Source organism: Lotus japonicus, chromosome 3, assembly GCF_012489685.1.
Source record: "Lotus japonicus ecotype B-129 chromosome 3, LjGifu_v1.2".
NCBI classification, from domain to species: Eukaryota; Viridiplantae; Streptophyta; class Magnoliopsida; order Fabales; family Fabaceae; genus Lotus; species Lotus japonicus.
Window position 1 is genome coordinate 21558390 of NC_080043.1, and position 19421 is coordinate 21577810.

The following is a 19421-nucleotide window of genomic DNA, read 5'->3' on the forward strand; positions in this document are numbered from 1 at the left end:
TTATCTCTACTTGTCTTTTCCTTTTCCTCATTTAATTGTCAAAGATGGCTTCAAACCCTAACTCCCCTAATCACACCTCTTCTTCTTCTGAGAGTAACCCTGACTCTACCGCAGCCGGCGGCCTCCGTTTAGAGGTCCCGGAAATCCCCCATAACCGATTGAGAACTTTCGCGACCCTGCCCCTTCCAGTCCAGAGAGCACCCTCCCACGAAGCTATAGACCAACCCTCCGTTTTCCAGGATAGGGAGCTTATCGTGGAATTCGTGAGTAACCTTGGTGGTTTGTCTGACGATGATGAAATAAACGACAAACTCAGGATTTGGCCCTGCAGCGTTGAGGACCGCCCCTGGCTTCATAGGATCGACAGCGATGTGAAGAGATCCCATTTTTTCTTTGCATATGAGTATATGTTTGGCGAGCTTGGAGTCAGGCTTCCCTTTTCGCCCTTCGTTCAAGCCGTTCTCCGTGATATCAACGCGGCTCCTTGTCAACTCCACCCCAACGCCTGGGCCTTCATCCGGTGCTTCGAAATCTTGTGCGCCGCTGTTGGCACCGCCCCATCTCCCACCAGCTTCTTCTACCTTTACGATGTTGACTCCAAGTCCATCAAAAATAGAGGATGGATCTCTTTAATGGCCCGAGCCGGCCGTAAGTGCTTGAACCCTCACAAGAGTAACGCATAGTCCTCCTTCGCCCGGAGATACTTCCGCGTGGCGGTTCACCCCGCCTATCCTGAGGCCTTTACCCTTAGGGACGGGACTGCCCTTTTTCCCCTCTACTGGACGGAGAAGCCCAATGGGATTACCGACCCTTCAGAAGAATCTTTGTCTGTCAACGACAAAGCCTTTTTGAATCTCCTCGCCCCGCTTCCTATTCTTGACTGCGCAACAGTCCTTGAGGGCGCTCGCTTCTCAAGGACACCCAAATACTTAGGTCACTTATAGTTTATTTTTATCATCGCCATTTCTCTTTCGTTTTTTCATCATCATTTTCTTTCTTACCCCTTATGTTGCTACTGACCCCTTTTTTCTTATTTATTGTTGCAGAAGATATGAACTTCACCAACGCCGAGCTCCTGAAAGCTCGTGAGAGAAAAATGGCCCGTTTCTCTCCAAAGTTCAACACTGAGGGCGACGGGAAAAAACGGGGCGGTGCTGAGAACTAAACCGAGGGCGCTCAGGCCTCCAAGAGGAGGAGATTAGTCAAAGTCTCCTCCAACCCCGGCGCTCAACCTACCGTTGCCGCTGTGTCCAAAGGCAAGAATGTTGCCGCCACTGCTACCATTGCAAGCTCCAAGTCTCCGACTGGCGGGACGAGCCAACTCCCTGCCGCCAAAGCTTCCGCCGCCACGGCCACCAAGTCTGCCACTGTCACAGGTCCTAATTCTGCTACCGCTGGTACAACCACCGTTGCCGCCTCTAAGTCCACCACTATAGGCGCCACAACCACAACTGCTGACCAGTCATCAACTGCTGGCACAACCATCAACACTTCTCAACTCTCAGCTGTTGAGAAGCTTGCCGCCATCAACGCCGCAACCGCTGCCGCGTTCTCCAATGCTTCCGCCGGGGAGAAAGAAAGAGAAAAAGAAAAAGAAAACCCCAAGTCTCCCCCTCGCCAAGTCGCACCTCCTAGCCCGCCTCCAACGAATGATGGGCGTTCCATGTCTCCCCCGCCTCGTCAAGAAGAAAGACCCTCTCCTGATGCCGCCACTACTTTCGAAGCAGCCCAGATTGAGCAAGCTCCTGGCAACAGAGGTGGTTCTTCTAGCCACTTCAACATGCTACCCAATGCCATTGATCCCTCAGAGTTCTTGCTTACCGGCCTCAACCGTGACGTCATAGAAAAAAAAGTGTTGAGCCGAGGCATTAATGAGACCAAGGAGGAGACCCTTGCTTGTCTTCTACGCGTTGGGTGCATCTTCGGCCACGCGTTTGACAACTTCAACTTCGTAGCTGCTGAAGCTGAACGGTTGAAGGCTGAGAGTGCCCAGCACCAAGAAGCCGCTACTGCTTGGAAAAAGAGCTTCGACAACCTGTTGGATCAGGCGGGAAAGGAAAAGGTTCATGCCAACAAGATGATTGGCGCGGCGGGGAACAGGATCGGCGAGCTGGAAGACCATCTGAAGCTGATGAAGGAGGAGGCGGACGGCCTTGATGCAAGCCTCCAAGCTTGCAAAAAGCAAAAAGATCAAGTAGAGAAGGACCTGGCCGCCAAAGGCGGGGCGCTGGCTGCCTTGGTAACTACCTCCTATTTATAGAGCTTGGGCACTACCTATTGGGCCAATTGGGCCTTTGAAGTTGAGGCCCAACTTAAGGCCAGGCTTTCGCCCTTGGGCGGGCTGAACCCTGGGCGTCGCCCCTCTAGGGGCTCGCCTAGTCCAAGACTCTTCTATTTCATTTGTTGTTTAATACTCCCTTCATTTCTTTTTATATGTCCACTTTAGGTGGTGGCACATAGATTAAGAGTGTAATTAATTTTGTTGAATGTTAGAAAAGTTGAGCATGCTTTTACTATTATATCTTTTAAATTTTGTTTTTTCTCTCCTCATTTATTGTTCTGATAAGGGTATTAGTTGTAAAAATATCATTTAATGCTCTTTTAAAATGCTAAATGGACAGTTAAATAGGAACAAATTATTTTTCTCAAAGTGGACAGATAAATAGGAACAGAGGGAGTATATTTTTAAAATCAACGTATTGATTGACGTATCAAATATGACAGACATATTCCCCGCACGGGTAAAAAAACAGTAGTACTTTACTATTTTCGAAACTAAAAAGTGGCAACTCGAACAAGTGTCACTCTTTCATTCTATGTCTTTCTTCATAAGTTGTCTCTCATACTATAATTTCATATTTTCAAAAATAATTAATTTATTAATAATGAATTTAATATTTATTAATGATATTATAATAATTAATACAAGTCAATTGTGTCTTTTTTTTAATAACTACTGTATTAATTCGACATTTAATGATTTTTAATGACATTAGAATAATTAAAAATAATCAATTGTAACTTTTCTACTAATAAGATGTATGTTGACAAAGTTTTTTTTAATAATTATGATTATTTTTTATATAACAAAATAAATTGAATGTAATATCTCACGTTCAATATGATATCAAATATGCCATAAAAAAAAATTGATATCAAATAGTTTTAAATGACTGATTTGGAAATTAACTCAAAAAATTTCATATACGTATTTAAAAAAGAAAAACGAGAGAGAAAATTTAAAAAATGTTTGATGTGTGTTAATAACGTATTCTTATTCCATCCGTGCATTGCGTGAGATCAATACTTATTAAATTAATTTATTTTAAGAAAAGTTAAAAAATAATATAACAGAATTCTTAGTATATTTATTAAACAAGTGAATTTTTTTTACAAAAGGAAGAGTTAAACAAGTTGATTTATTGGTGCAATATTATATTTATACAATTTTGTATAATTTTTAATTATATATATATATATATTAATGAAATTTTTTCTTTTCTAATCCTAATTTTTGTATTCAAGCTTATGTTTTGTCCGATATGTAAATTCAAGGGAATCAGAAGCATAAAGTCTAAAAGAATATTATTTCAGTAGGTAGAAGATGTGATACATGGAAGCGTAGAAGTCTCCCTTTTATAGTGAGTCGGCATTTAAACCCTAACTGGAGCATTTATTACATTGTTGGTTGACTTATTGACCAATCACGCCTGTCAAGGGAACATTTTTGTTACGCGGTCAGCTGACCTCGTGACATGTTGCGTTGATCAAGGAAAGTCTTGACCTTTAAACAGATGCACAATCAACGACCATCTTACTTTGTCGCTAGCGGGTAGATTTCCTCACACCTGGATGGCCATTCATTTTGGTCTTTTGGCCTGGATGTCTAAACTTCATCCGTCCAACCCAATACTAAGAGAGTCACTTAGTCCTTCGGTTAGAGACTTAACCACCTAGTCCAAAGTCCATGTCGATCCACAGCCCCCCAAGGCTTATGGCGAACTGCTCTAATCGCAAAGCGTTAAGAGAATTAACGTGGTTCTCTAGCCTACCTCCTAGAATTGTCCGCGCATTTAGTGACTTTTCCCAATTGTTCTTGTCACAATTCTCAACTAAGAAAGTTGATCAAGTCACATCGGCCAACCTCTTCAACATTCTTCAGGAAACAGGTGAGACATTGAAAAATTATTTGTTTAAGTTCACCAATGTTTTCATGCAGGCAAAAAATAAGGATCCCGCGATCTGTGCAGAGGCATTTGAAAATGACTTATCTACTGGACCATTTAACGAGGACCTTTCAGTCAACCATGCCCTATCGCTATATGAGATCCGATGTCGAGCAGCACCCTTCATCAATAAGGAGGAGAGAAGTCGAAAGAACGCGGCTCGAGACGAGGAAGAAAGAGCCGCCACAGCCGCCACCTTGGGAGCAAGGGCAAGGCAGTCAAGGAAACCACCAATCGGGGGCGTAGGACAAACAATGTCAACAGAGACCGTGGCAGGATTGGTAGACACAACCTCAACGGTTAATACAACGTGTGTGTCTCTACTTAAATAAGCTAGCTATTCTAGGAATCCAAGTAATAAGAGAAACAGATAGTGAATTCACAATTTTAAAAAATATAAAATCTTCAATCAAAAGGATCATCCTATGTTCAACCCGTATGTCCATATTGGTCCTAGGTTAGATTCATTTTTATTACTTTCTTTTTAGTCAACCACTAATAACTGTGGGCTGTGGCTTTCCTAATCTCCAGAAAATGATTTATAAAGCGGAACTAGAGGGACCAGTGGGTTTATAGATAGATATGGATACTCATTTTTAAACTCTTAACGATCAATACAGAATACAGTAGATCAAGTTTCACCTAGTAACACGCATGTTCTCGTATTTTAAAATATAAGAAAATATATTTCTAATATAGCTTAAATTGCTCCTGAGCTAGGGGATTCAAGAGAATAAGTGGCCAAACTCTTACGCTGACAGGGGCGGAACTACTTGAGGGCAGAGGGGGGCCTTGGCCCTTCCAAACCTCTAAAAATTTCCTTGAAAAAAATTAAGTATATAAAAAAAAAAATTTGTTTTAGGAAATAGTTATATTGAATAAGAACGAAAATATATCAAAACAATGACTTGGACACAGTGGTAACTGTCGCTGCATGATGCAAGGAAAACCTGGGTTCGAGCAAGGCTTTGGACTTTTTTAACTAAAACTCACATTTTTATTAATTGTCACATTTTTTATTTTTGATTAATTGGTACTTACTATTCTTTTTTATGGACTTACCATTGAGATTGATTATTAATTACACGATCATTGATTAAACTATATCACATAAGATCTAGCTACACGAAATAGAGTTTCTCCCATTCAACTTTTTTTATGGACTTACCATTGATACATAATAAGTACACATAATAAGTACGGAAGTTTTAAATTTGAGAAAAAGTTTGATACACCGACGGTGTAAAGTTTTTTTACACCGTCAACCAATCAGATTTTAAGAATGTGAGAAAATCTCTCTTTTCATTTAATTTCTTTAATTGACATGTCACATCCTTGAATTGAAATCTTATTGATTGACGGTGTAAAAAAAACTTTACACCGTCGGTGCATCAAAATTAAACTTTTTAAATTTTTCTTCACCGCTAACGTATATGAGATTCTTACATTTTTCTTATACTTGGAACATTATTAGTTTAATTTGTACTTTTTTTTTATATATATATTGCCATGAAAAATGTTTAAATTTATGTTTTGAAATTGAGTTTCAAACCCGCCCAACAACCAACAACAATTTTTATTTGGTCCCCCCAAAATTTGTGTCCTGGTTCCGCCACTGCGCTGAGAGTTTATTAACTCATCAAAATTCCATTCACAAAATTAAGAGAACATGAGACAAGTTCATATATTCAAACAACATATATCAATATTCAATACTAACAACATTCAATACTCTAATAAGGGGCTAAACTTACAAACACAAATTCATATATTCCAACTCATCATAGTCAGATCATGCTTTCTCTCTCTCTCTCTCTCTCAAGCAAAAACTGTAAAATCAAAGAGTGAAAACAAAATAAAGTGATAAAGGTCTTACCTATGGCTAGTAACAGAGGAGTGAAGTGACAGAGAAGACCAGGAAGAAGGAGGAAACGACGGTGGATGTGCAGGTTGTTGTCGGTAGAAAAAACGACGTCACCGACGTAGGAGGAAGATGAAAAGCGTAAATAGTACAAGAGAAGCCGATGGAGAAGCGCCTTTGTCGCCGATGGAGAGTTGTCGTTGGCGGAGGAGGAAGATGAAACTCGCCGCAAGCAAAAGAAGATGAAACGTGCAGGAGGAGAGGAGAAGTGTCGTGCGTTATGAGCCCAGAAATCTGGTTATATATATATTGTGAGTGTTAAGTCACATATATGTGTCTAGCCACAAAGGTGTGTCGGCTCAATATACAAGCTGTGTCTCAACCGTATCCAAGCCAAGAATAATATTTTTTAATTCAGACACACCTAAGATGTGTCCGACACGTGTTAGTCGCGTGTCGATCGGTAACGTGTTAGTGTCGTCCGCGTGTCAGATACACCTATGTTTTGAAGTGTCTGTGCTTCCCGGAATCTGATCTATTCATCAAAATGGTGTCACTTGTTAACCTTATCTCTTATTGGATAAACATCATGGTAAAAATCATGAATGTTTTTCCGTTACACTTTCTCACTTTCTCTTAAAATTTCGCTCAATTATTAATTGTCTTTTAGATCTATCTATTCATTATTTACCCTGTGTACATATTTATATCATCTAGGCATTGCTCTTTTCTTCGTCCTTCCTCCCTATTTTTGCTCTATCACTAGTGATTACTCCCGATCCGAAACACTCCTTTTCCATTGGAAGATATATCGTAGTAAAGAAGTAGAGCTATAGACTGCATGATTGGCTTGTAGGAGAAAGAAAATAAGGATTTGGGACAAGACAGAGATGAAATTTATGTCTGTTATTGGATGTCATAGGGCAGGTCATGGCATTGCTCTGGAGTGGAGCCGGGGAAGGAGCAAAGGGAAGAGGATTTAGCTTTAGCTTTGGTTCGGTTGACTGTATGACTATAGTTTTTGAGGTCTTGTTCAAATAGAATGGGTCCCTTTGGGTGCTATCACATAGGCAAGATAACTAAAAAAAGGCGTAAAGCCAGCCCTCCCTCCGCATAGGAGAACCTGATTTCAACCGTACTCTAGGCTTAATTACACTTTCGGTCCCCCTGGTTTCATGATTCAGAACTTTTTTCTCGCAATGTTAGTCCCCTTACTATGTAAATTGTGCAATTTTAATCCTGTCGCTAACTCTCCATCCATTTTAACACTTTATGCCGAGCTGGTCATTTTTATTTTAGTGATATGGCTAAGGGGTATTGATGAATTCGATCCAAAACTGTGAGGTAACTTATTTTCACTGATAATAAGCACCGTGAACAAACAGTTTTTGGCCCGTTTTATTTTTCAATACCCCTAGAGGAATATTGTATCAATAGAATTCTCTGTAACTGTCAGATCTTAATGCATTTTTTCCCCTATATTCCTGTTTTCATACAATTTGAAAATCTAATACAAAATAGGCTATCACAATACGATGGCTTATGTTGGACATGTAAGTCATGAAAGTATTGGATTGCAAATCAAGTTTTCCTATTTATATAGATTGCAAAGGTGTGCACATCAAAGTGGTTTTTAAAAGTGAGTCTATACTTTGAATTTGAACCTGGTTAATATGAGTGCTTTAGACTAGAACAATCCTTATCGCAAGTGGAAATTCATAGAAGAATAGTCACTAGAGAGTGATTTCTACATGACACACTATGACAGTATTTGACAGCAAATGCTAATTCATGCCCACCGAAATGTCTTCTAACCAATTGTCCAAATAAACTAAAGAGCAAGCTCCAAACCCATATTTAAGTCCAAATAACGGTGGAATCAAAATTGTAAAATTTAGAAAATAGGAGGACTAATATTGTGATAAAATAGCAGGGGGACTAAAATCCTTCAATCATAAAACTAAGGACAAAAATGCAATTAAACGAAAATAAAATTATAAAACTAGTGTGTCAGGTTTCATCCTGCTTCAATCTATTTACTGCTATCTATTTAGAATAACGCTACCAAAATTTATGAATCAAAAGGAGTCTATTGATACTTTAGGGGCATGTAGTGTAACTTAATTCTTAGTAGATCAATGAGCGATAACATTAACAATAGTAGTAATTGACATTCTCAATCATTTGGAGGTCACCACCAGCTCCTATACTAGTTTCTTTATGAAGTTTCAAACAATATGTGGAGAGAAATTCAATTCCATCACTACCTGCGACGTGTACGGTCATGATTTAATCCCCAACCGCGGATTCCAACGAGCATCTCTGCCGAGGCAATTAGGAACTCAATAGCCTGCTGCGGCGACAGCAACCCCACTACGCTCCTCAACGTCCTCAGCCGTAGATCATCAGCTTTTTTTATGATGCTCACTAGCCGTCCGATCTTCTCATTGATATCCGTACATTGAGCCATGATCTCGTTCGCACTGTCTTGCCATTCTGACAGCTCCTCCGTTATTGCATTTTCTTCCTTTACCTTTTTTATTGACAAAAAATTATGGATACGTTAACTTATATACTTTCATATTTTCAGTTCCAAGATATGAAAGTTAATGTATCAAAAACGAGTGATATAATACAGGATAGTAGTACTGATGTTAACACTTAGCTTAGTTTGTTATTAGAGTAACTGAATTAGTTACAATTGGTTAGAGTCAGTTAGTAAGTTTGGTAGTTAGTTACAAAGTTTGTTAGTTTGTTACTCTAGCTTAGCTTAGTATTTATTAGAAATTGGGAGGTCTATACTCAACCACAAAAGCTAGCTCAAGAGTTGAGGTTTGCACAACCCTTATAAAAGCTATCTATGCTCTATCTCTAGCCAATGTGAGACTTCTAACAGTATTTAATCTCTGATGAGAGAGTGATGCAAACACGTTTTTCATTTTTCACTTTTACTCAATACAATTTCATCTTTCTCAATATGGTATCAGAGCTCGCTCTCTCTCTAAGAGAGCTCTGCTGCGTAACTCTGATTCATTCTGTTTCTTCATAGAAATTCTGTTTCTTCACAGAAATTCAACTACGATTCATCTTCGATCTTCGTTTCTCTCGATCGATTCATCTTCAATTTGTTGGTTCTGCCTCAGATTCCGTCTTCGATTCAGTGGTCGATTCATCTTCGATCCCTCTTTCTTGCTTCAGATCTCGTTTCTGGTTTGATCTGCACGGTTTTTTCTTCTGCGATTGATCTTGTTTCTTCGCCATGGCAGCACCTTACCCGTATTCTCTTGAAGATGTGCAAGTCACTTCTTGCCCTCTGTATGTTCATCCTAATGAGAATCCGCCGATGATTCTCGTTTCTCCACCATTGTCAGATAACAATTATCATAGTTGGTCCAGATCGATGAAGACGAGCTTGTTGACCAAGAACAAGCTTGGTTTTGTGGATGGTTCTCTTCCTGAACCAGCGGAAGATCATGCAATTTATCATTCCTGGCAGCGCTGCAACACTATGGTTCTTGGCTGGCTCATTCGCTCGATGAACGCTGAGATTGCTCAATCAATCTTGTGGCGTGAAAAGGCTATTGATGTTTGGAAGGAATTGAAGGAACAGTTCTCACAAGCAGATCTCTTCCGGATTTCGGAGCTCCAAGAAGAAATCTACAGTCTTAAGCAAGGAGATTTATTGGTAACAAAGTATTTTACTGCTATGAAAATTCTGATTGATGAATTAGATGTTCTGAAACCTTTACCTTCTTGCACTTGTGATGCTTTGGTCAAGATCAAAGAGGATCGAAATTCCGATTATGTGATTCGTTTTCTTCGTGGCTTGAGTGAGCAATTCTTTGGAGTTAGGTCACAAATCATGCTTATGGATCCTCTGCCAAGTATCAATCGTGTCTTTCAATTGGCGGCACAACAAGAAAGGCAGTTTGCAGTAGAGCATGTTCCTAAGGATCTCATGGCAAGTACAAATGGAGCATCAGATTCTCAGAAGCATCACAATACTGGAGGCAAATTCAGCAACTACAGTTCTGAAAGTTCTTCTGGCAGTAGCAACAATCACTCTTCTCGTGGTGAGGCTAGTTCTCATTCCAGTGGCTATCGCAATCAACCTCGCAGAATTTGTTCCTACTATGGACGATCAGGTCACACTGTGGATGTATGCTACAAGAAGCATGGATATCCACAAAATTTCAAGTCCAAGAATGGCAATGGCAAATCCCAGGGTCCACAGAAGCATGCTAATATGACTATGGGTGCAGATTCTGGGCAGAACACTGAAGATGAAGACACTTGTTCTGATCATGGAGATCATTCTAGATTCAGTCTTACAGAAGCACAATACAACACCTTGCTATCTCTGTTACCTGCACAGGATCAAGAGCCACAACGCACTGCCAAGGTCAATTTCGCTCCCACAACCAATACCGCTGTTGTTGCTCAGCACAACACTGTCAAGGTTCCAACCAAGAATGGTAAACTCAAACCTATTCAATGGATTATAGATACTGGAGCTACAGATCATATTTGCTGTAGTTTAGCAGTTTTTGTTTCTTACAAAAGAATTAAACATGTCCTTGTGAATTTGCCTAATGGCAATTCTCTTACACATTTTTCTGGTACCATTGCATTTACAGATTCCTTTTATCTGGTTGATGCTCTTTATCTTCCAGCTTTTCATTTCAATTTGATATCAGTCACTAAACTTGTGAACACCCTTGGCTGTAAGCTTACTTTTCTTCCAAAATTTTGCTTAGTGCCTTGAGGATGATTGGTGCGGCTAAGGAAGTGGATGGTCTCTACTATCTTGTAACCCAACTTGTTTCTCAGCAACAACCACTCCAAGTTTATGGCACTATCGTTTAGGACACCCTTCTTTTGATAGGCTTAGTCTTTTGGGTAAACAATTCCCTTTCATTACATGTAATAAGGATCACATTTGTGATATTTGTCACCTTGCAAAGCAAAGGAAATTATCTTTTCCTGTTAGTGACACTAGGTCCAATAAAGTGTTTGAATTGATTCATGTTGACATTTGGGGTCCATCCTTTGTTTCTTCAATGCATGGTCATCGGTTTTTCCTTACTATAGTTGATGATTATTCTCGCTTTACATGGTTATTTTTGCTTTCCAATAAGTCTGATGTTCAACAACTATACCTCAATTTTGTGCCATGATTGAAAACCAATTTGGTAGTACTGTGAAAGTGATCAGGTATGATAATGGACCAGAATTTTTCCTTACCAAATTTTACTCTTCCAAAGGAATTTTGCACCAACGAGTTTGTGTTGAAACTCCTCAACAAAATTCTGTTGTTGAGAGAAAACACCAACATTTACTTAATGTTACCAGATCACTACTTTTGAAAGCTAATTTGCCTAAGGTTTTCTGGTCCCATGCTGTAGCTCATGCTACCTTTCTTATCAATAGGTTACCAACACCTATACTTGGTAACAAAACCCCATATGAATTGTTGCATAATAAAACCCTTGATTTCAGTTTTCTCAAGACCTTTGGTTCCCTATGTTATGCTTCTACACTTTTGAGAAATCGTACAAAACTTGATCCAAGAGCACGACGTTGTGTCTTTCTTGGTTACAAACATGGCACAAAAGGTTATTTGTTGTTTGATCTTAAGACTAGGGAGGTTCTGTTGTCAAGGCATGTTGTATTTCATGAATTAGAATTTCCTTTTCAGTCAATTTCTCATAACCTTGATACCTCTTCTACATCACCATCTTTGCCTACCTCTATGGGTACTAAAGACATTGATTTTTCCCTTCTTCCACTGGTGACCCCTCCTTCACCTACAACACAATTTCCTGAGAACTTGCTCCACCTGTTTTGAGGCATTCCACTCGTTCTCGTCGTGTGCCTCACCATCTCAGTGACTATCAATTGACTGTTCCACCTTCCATAGCTGCAACACATTCTTCTTCTCGGGCTGAATCCTCAGGTATCACTTACCCTTTATCTTCAGTTGTCTCTTATACCTCTTTGTCTCCTACCCATTTTGCTTTTACCACTAACATTTCATCCATAGTTGAGCCCAAGACATATGCTCAGGCTGCTAAACACAAGGAATGGCAGCAGGCCATGGACCAAGAATTAGCTGCTCTCAACCGTAACAACACTTGGAAGATTGTTGACCTGCCCCCTTCCAAGAAGCCAATTGGCTGCAAATGGGTATATCAGATCAAGCACAAATAAGATGGTACCATTGACCGCTACAAAGCAAGACTTGTAGCCAAAGGCTACACTCAAATTGAAGGATTGGATTATATTGACACCTTCTCTCCGGTTGCTAAAATGACTACACTAAGGTTGCTTCTTGCCCTTGCAGCTTCTCAGCATTGGTTTCTTCACCAGCTTGATGTTGATAATGCTTTTCTCCATGGCTCTCTCGATGAAGAAATATACATGCAATTACCTCCTAGCGTATCTTCTTCCCAACCTAATCAAGTATGCCATTTGCAAAAGTACCTTTATGGACTGAAGCAAGCGAGCAGGTAGTGGTATAACACATTGGTCGCTGCTCTTAAGTCTCTCGGGTATCAACAATGTCCTCATGACCACACTTTGCTCCTCAAGCGGACTGAAACATCATTCACTACCTTGCTTTTGTATGTTGATGATGTTCTTCTCACTGGCAATAGCTTGGCTGAAATCCAAGTTGTTAAGTCTTTTCTTCATCAACAATTTCGCATAAAAGACTTGGGTGATCTCAAATTTTTCCTGGGATTAGAGGTCGCTCGTTCAGCCAAAGGAATTTGTCTTACACAGCGCAAGTATGCTTTGGAGCTCCTCACTGATGCTGGGTTACTTGGTTGTAAAGCTGCCAAAACTCCAATGGATTCTAATCTTCATCTTTCTCAGCATGAGGGCACTCCGCTCGCTGATGCCACTGGTTATCGTCGCTTGGTTGGCAGACTTCTCTATCTCACCACCACGAGGCCTGATTTGAACTATGATGTTCAACAATTGAGCCAATATCTTGCTTCTCCTATTGATCTCCACTAGCAGGCAGCTCAACGAGTTCTTCGTTATGTGAAGGCTGCACCGGGACAGGGTCTCTTTTTCTCTGCTACATCTTCCTTGAAGCTTCAAGCCTACAGTGATTCTGACTGGGCTGGTTGCCCCGACACTCGCCGCTCCGTTACTGGATATTCCATCTTTCTTGGTTCTTCCCTCATTTCGTGGAGAACAAAGAAACAAACGACTGTGTCGCGCTCTTCCTTTGAGGCAGAGTACCGCGCGCTTGCTGCTACTGTATGTGAGATTCAGTGGCTCACTTATTTATTCCGGTTCCTCCAGCTCGATGTCCCTCTACCAGTTTCCTTATTCTGCGACAACCAATCTGCCATTCATATTGCCCAAAATCCAACCTTTCACGAGCGGACGAAGCACATCGAGCTAGATTGTCATGTTGTTCGTGACAAATTGCTGGCTGGTCTTGTTCATCTCCGGCCAATTTCAACTCACAATCAGCTGGCCGACATTTTCACGAAACCACTACCTCCTACCTTGTTTCCATCATTTGTAACCAAGCTAGGACTGCTTAATATACATAGTCCAGCTTGCAGGGGGTAATACAGGATAGTAGTATTGATGTTAACACTTAGCTTAGTTTGTTATTAGAGTAACTGAATTAGTTACAATTGGTTAGAGGCAGTTAGTAAGTTTGGTAGTTAATTACAGAGTTTGTTAGTTTGTTACTCTAGCTTATCTTAGTATTTAATCTCTGATGAGAGAGTGATGTAAACACGTTTTTCATTTTTCACTTTTACTCAATACAATTTCATCTTTCTCAATATGATATATATACACCTTACTTTCTTTTGCATCTCATTTTCACATATTTTTCTTCCTATTTCTCTCTAGATTTCATGTCACATCACAAATCATATCATTCATTTCGCTCTCATTTTTACCTAATCTATCTCACAAGGTGGAGGTGAAATTGGTATGTCCGCTAAATATTTTGTTTCATCTATTTGCCAAAATGTTTGCTTAATCATGGGGAAATTGTCATGGGAGTTAGAAGGGGGATGAGAGATCAGAATTGTCATAAATACGATAGGTAACCATGTAATGTAATGTAGTAGCTAGGAGTTAGCTATAGGAAAACAAAAATGTACCTGCTAGCTAGGGAGGCAAACTTCATATATATACACGCTTGAAAATCAAAGATATAGGAAACTCGTTTAAACTGAGACAAAATAGTTTTGAACCAGGAAATCTTAATCAATGCAAACACATGGTCAAAATATATATAAAACAATAAAGTATAAACATTTTCTTGTTTACTAATTTACTCTCATAATTCTAACCCGATGTAATAAAAACAAAAACAAAATCTACTTTTGAGTGTGGGTGCTTGAAATTGAACTCTCAAAGTAACCACTTTTTTCACAGAGGTTAGGTTAGGCATGTAAAATTAATTACAAACTCTGGCGAATGAACTACTCCCTCCGTTCCTATTTATCTGTCTACTTTGAGAAAAATAATTTGTTCCTATTTAACTGTTCATTTAGCATTTCAAGAGAGCATTAAATGATGTTTTTACAACTAATACCCTTATCAGAACAATAAATGAAGAAAGATAAAATGCAATCTAAAGGGTAAAAATGAAAAACTAATACTATTTTTATGAAAACCAACAAAATTAATTGCACTCCTTAATATGTGTGTTTCTTCTCTTCCGTTCCAAAACTATTGTAGTTTTAACTTTTTTTCTTTGTTCCAAAACTATTGTTATTTTACATATCCAAAGCACTTTAACATGCTTTCTTCCCTTTATACCCTTTATTAAATAAATACTCCACAATAATATCCCATGATAATTACCACCTACTTTATTGAACCAATTTCTTAGTGTTCCACCGTCTAATTAATTGAGCCATCACCTCTTATGTTTTCAAGGACCAGACGTAAATAGACATAAAGGAAAACCAAGAGTTAACTCTAGCAATTCAGCGGGAAAAACAAAAGCTGGAGTATTGTCAAATGAGTATTGGAAAAACAATACACCATCCGGTCACATATATATATATAAGCAAAAAACACTTTTTAGGTTCATTCATTTAATGAATGTATCTAGTCGTTAAACATTAAATGAATGAACCTAAAAAGTGTTTTTTGCTTATATATGTGATCGGAGGGTGTATGGTTTTTACGTTGAACCATTTAATGGAAAAACAAAAGCTGGAGTATGAAGAGTCACTTTTGTTTGCGAGGGTGTATGGAACAAATGAATACGTTAAATGCTTTTGTTAAATGTGTTGAGTAATTTGAGGATGTTCTTTGTGGAAAATTATGCAAGTATAAAGGATGTACACAAAGATAAATAAGGGCATTTGAGTCAAAATATTTACCTAATGATGAGTTCTTAAACTCTGTGAAAAAATCAAAACTGCAATAGTTTTGGAACGGATGGATTGAGTAGCAATTAGCAACTAACATTTGTTTATACAAAAAATGTAGAATTAATTAAAATCTGTTAAGAATAAATATTAGTAATAAACTGTATAAGGGACACTAAAGAAGGTTAGTGTACTGACTGTGTCACATTGCAACTCGCTGACTCGGCGGAACTGAACGGGGGAGAGATCACGGAGGTCGCCGGTGTGGAGGCCGCGGAGGATGTCGATGATGTGAGACTCAAAAAGGAGGGAAGATTCAGTGTAGATGAGGTGGAAAGCGGTGGTGGGGCGCCAACCAGTGATCCAATGAAGCGAGCGTTCGAGAGTAGTAGCCCAGGGACACGTCAGAACATGGAGTGGGTCCTTCTCCGCCGCCACCGACTTAGCCCGGTACAAGTCTTCATAGTGGGACATCACCTTGTTGATGAGGTTGAGGAGGTGGTCCTTGTCCGGCCCATCGGTGGTAGTAGTGGTGGCCAGCTGCTGGACAAGGCGGTTGAGGTGGTCGAACCATAAGTCGTAGAATTGGGAGAAGGGGAGTGAAGTTGTGGTAGTAGTGGTCATTGCTAGCTGCAAGGTGAGAGTGAAAATTAAAGAAATGCAAAGGGGGTTGTGTTGTGATATGGTAGTGATGATGGTGGAGGTGGAGGCTGAGGAGGGTGAGTTTAGAGGTGAAAGCCGCCGCGTGGAAAACTTAGCTTACGTGTAACGCTCACGTTTCGAGTTGTCTGCTATCGTGTATACAATTGACTCGTCCTTTGTCTGTTCTCCCAGGTGCCAACACTTAGACTCCAGGACATGAATTGGAAATAGGTGCGTGTGTGCTCCTCTTCCGATGTCTTATGTATTCAAGGCTAATTTATGCCTAAAATATTAGCAATATAGTAATATTATAACACTTTTAGGGCTCGTTTGGCACGCCGTATTAGGCATGATAGTATAAGCTTATACAATACATTATGAGTTTATCCATTGTTTGGTGATGACATTGTATTGTATAAGCTTATCCATCAAAGTCCCCTTATACGTTAAAATGACGTATTATTTAATCCATCATGTGAGTGATGGATAAGACATGATAAGGTTGCGACGTATAAGTCACCATCACCACCACCCTCTATTGCTGCCAACTTACACCACCATTGGCACCACCACCACCACCACCACCATCCGATCACCGCCGCCGCCGCCACCACCGCCCTACCGTCACCACTGGTGTTGCCACCACCACCACCACCGCCGCCCTACCGCCACCACCACCATAATCGCCGCCACCACAACCTTATCGCCACCACCACCATAATCGCCGCCACCACCGACACCACAACCACCACCCTATCGCCACCACCACCACCACCACCACCATTGCCTCCACCCTCCACCGTCACCACCACCCTACTAAGCCGCCACCGCCTTACTACCACCACCACACTCTATCGTCGCCAACACCACAACCACCATCGCTGCCACCACCGCCACCACCGATGTTGCCGCCACCGCCCTACCGCCACCACAACCACCACCCTATCGCCACCACCACCATAATTGTCGCCACCACTCTATTGCCACCACCGACACCACAACCACCACCCTATCGCCGCCACCACCACCACCACCACCATTGCCTCCACCCTCCACTGTAGCCGCCACCGCCTTACCACCACCACCACCACCCTATCATCACCACCACCACAACCACCATCGCTGCCACCACCACCACCAACCTATCTCTACTGTCACCACCACCGCCACCAACACCAACCTACCACCATTGCCACCACCACCACCAACCTACCACTACTTCCATCACCACCGCCACCACCGTTATAATCACCTCCATATTTGATTTTTATTTTATATCATTATTCAATACTTCATTAAACATAAAATTGCATTAATTTAAACGATATGGTAAATTATACAGTGTACGTCCAAACGCTGGATAGTATAAGAAAATTATCAGGGCTTATACTATCAGGCCTAATACTATCAGGCCTTATACTATCAGGCCTTATACTATACGTCGCACCAAACGGGCCCTTATATTCTATGTATAAAATTTACAGTGATTAAATCACAACTTTCTATTTCTTATTTACATAATATTATTCATAGTATATACATTCAGGAATCACTCTAAGCCTAATCATCATTTGCGTAACACATTCTAATCGGCTAATTTACTCAAAAATCTTACATGACATCTCTTCCTTATGTCCTGTTATTCTACACATTTCTTCTTATATTACACTCACCTCTCTTAAAAAGCATATATAAGACTCTTTAATTTGAATCTCTCTCCATCATTTTATTTCTACTACTCTCATTCTCTCTTGGTCTCCGGTGATTCATTCTTGGTATTCATTCCCATTTTCCATTTAATCGACTAGTTAGATCTAAATCTTTTTCGTTAACTATTAATAAGTTGAGTGTTTTTTCAATTGAGGTCATGATTACTAGATCATGGTTTGGAACTACATCTGCACACGTGTTCTAATCGACTTATTTCATATCCCTAGAATGTCCAATATTGAATTTCTTAGCGTTGAATGTCCCTAGAAAGAGGGAAGGTAGAAAACACAACAATGATGCAAACATATTCCAGAGGACCAAGCTACAAAAAAACACAAACATCACGTCCAAATATTTGTATTGTTTTATATACTCTGCCTCATGATATTTTCTATTTTTAAATTTGAATTACAAATTCCTGATTTGAATCTATCTAATTAATTTTCAAATCTCACTATTTAAGTTAATCTTTGACTAAAATCTGAATATTTTTTTTACTCAAATGTGTATATTTGATATTTGGGTTTTTTTTGAAAGTGAAAGATGTATATATATTAATAATAGAAGACCAGTGCAAAACCTGCAACCGGCGAAGATCAGCATACAAGAAACTGAAAAAACCCACCACCAACCCGCAAAATGGCATCAACGTAATCCCAAGCAAGAGCCTTATTAAAACCTTACTAGGAAAAATCTAATGGGATAAAAACCTAGTAAGGAAAAAGAGTACCACGAACTTGGGATAATCACTTTGCAACTAAAAACAACAAAGAGATGAAACATGGAAATCGAATCTAAAAAATCCTCCATGCTTAATTATGAAGCATCATATAAATTTAAAGCCCATAAAACAACAACAGAACCATCATCAACCAACAAACAGCAACATCAACCAGCAAACAACGAACTCAACAACAACATAAACAACAACGAAATAAACAGCAGTGAAATAAATAGCAACAACAAACAGGAATCAGCACCAGCAATCAACAACCAACAACAGCAACACGCACCAGCACTAGCAACAAACGCAAAGAGCAACCAGGACCAACATTCATCAAAAAACGACAGCAACAACAGACACAACAATCTCAATAACGGCAGCAACAAAAACAACATCAACGAAAGCAGCAGGAATTACAAGATGCACCATTGGGTCTTCAACTTATATTAGATTTTCTCGTCAGACACCATCCTACTGTCCAATCGACTCCATAGGCCATCTTTGCGGCTTGAGAACCAAGTCTACTCGCCATTCAAAAGAGGCAAGTCTGATAAGTTAGTATCCCTGACAAATTGTTGAAACACCGCATCGCCTACATCAAGCACTCCACCTGAAGAGCGTTCCGAACCCAGTAGAACAGCGTTAAAATCGCCACCAAGAAACACCATACCAACATGGCCCAACACATGCACTTTCAAAGCCTAAAAAAATACTCTACGCTCCGCCAAAGTATGTGGTCCATAAGCATTCCCCACCATAACTGTATGTTCATAATTTGGAATTTTTATAGACAAAAAGATAAAATTAGTGTCTGTCACCACTGATTGAACTTGAATGCTGCTCTCCCTTCACAGACACATGAGGCAACTTGCTTCTCCTACTGACTGAACCTCAAC

The 19421-nt window shown here is 39.9% G+C and overlaps 1 protein-coding gene across 1 annotated transcript; it reads right to left on the bottom strand.

The window, feature by feature from the left end:
* Window positions 1-8118: 8118 nt before the first annotated feature.
* LOC130748511 (protein DOG1-like 4) lies at window positions 8119-16664 on the bottom strand. The gene is made up of 2 exons (XM_057601741.1): window positions 15648-16664; window positions 8119-8620 (listed from the first exon to the last, which is right to left on the bottom strand). The coding sequence occupies exons 1-2, from the start codon at window positions 16071-16073 to the stop codon at window positions 8351-8353; spliced, it is 696 nt and encodes a 231-aa protein (XP_057457724.1). The 5' UTR covers window positions 16074-16664; the 3' UTR covers window positions 8119-8350.
* Between the last annotated feature and the right edge of the window lie 2757 nt (window positions 16665-19421).

Coding starts and splice junctions, on each gene's coding strand:
- LOC130748511 (XM_057601741.1), bottom strand. CDS start 16,073: ATGACCACTACTACCACAACTTCACTCCCCTTCTCCCAATTCTACGAC. Junction 8,621..15,647: donor GCGAGTTGCAATGTGACACA/GTCAGTACACTA, acceptor TCAATAAAAAAG/GTAAAGGAAGAAAATGCAAT.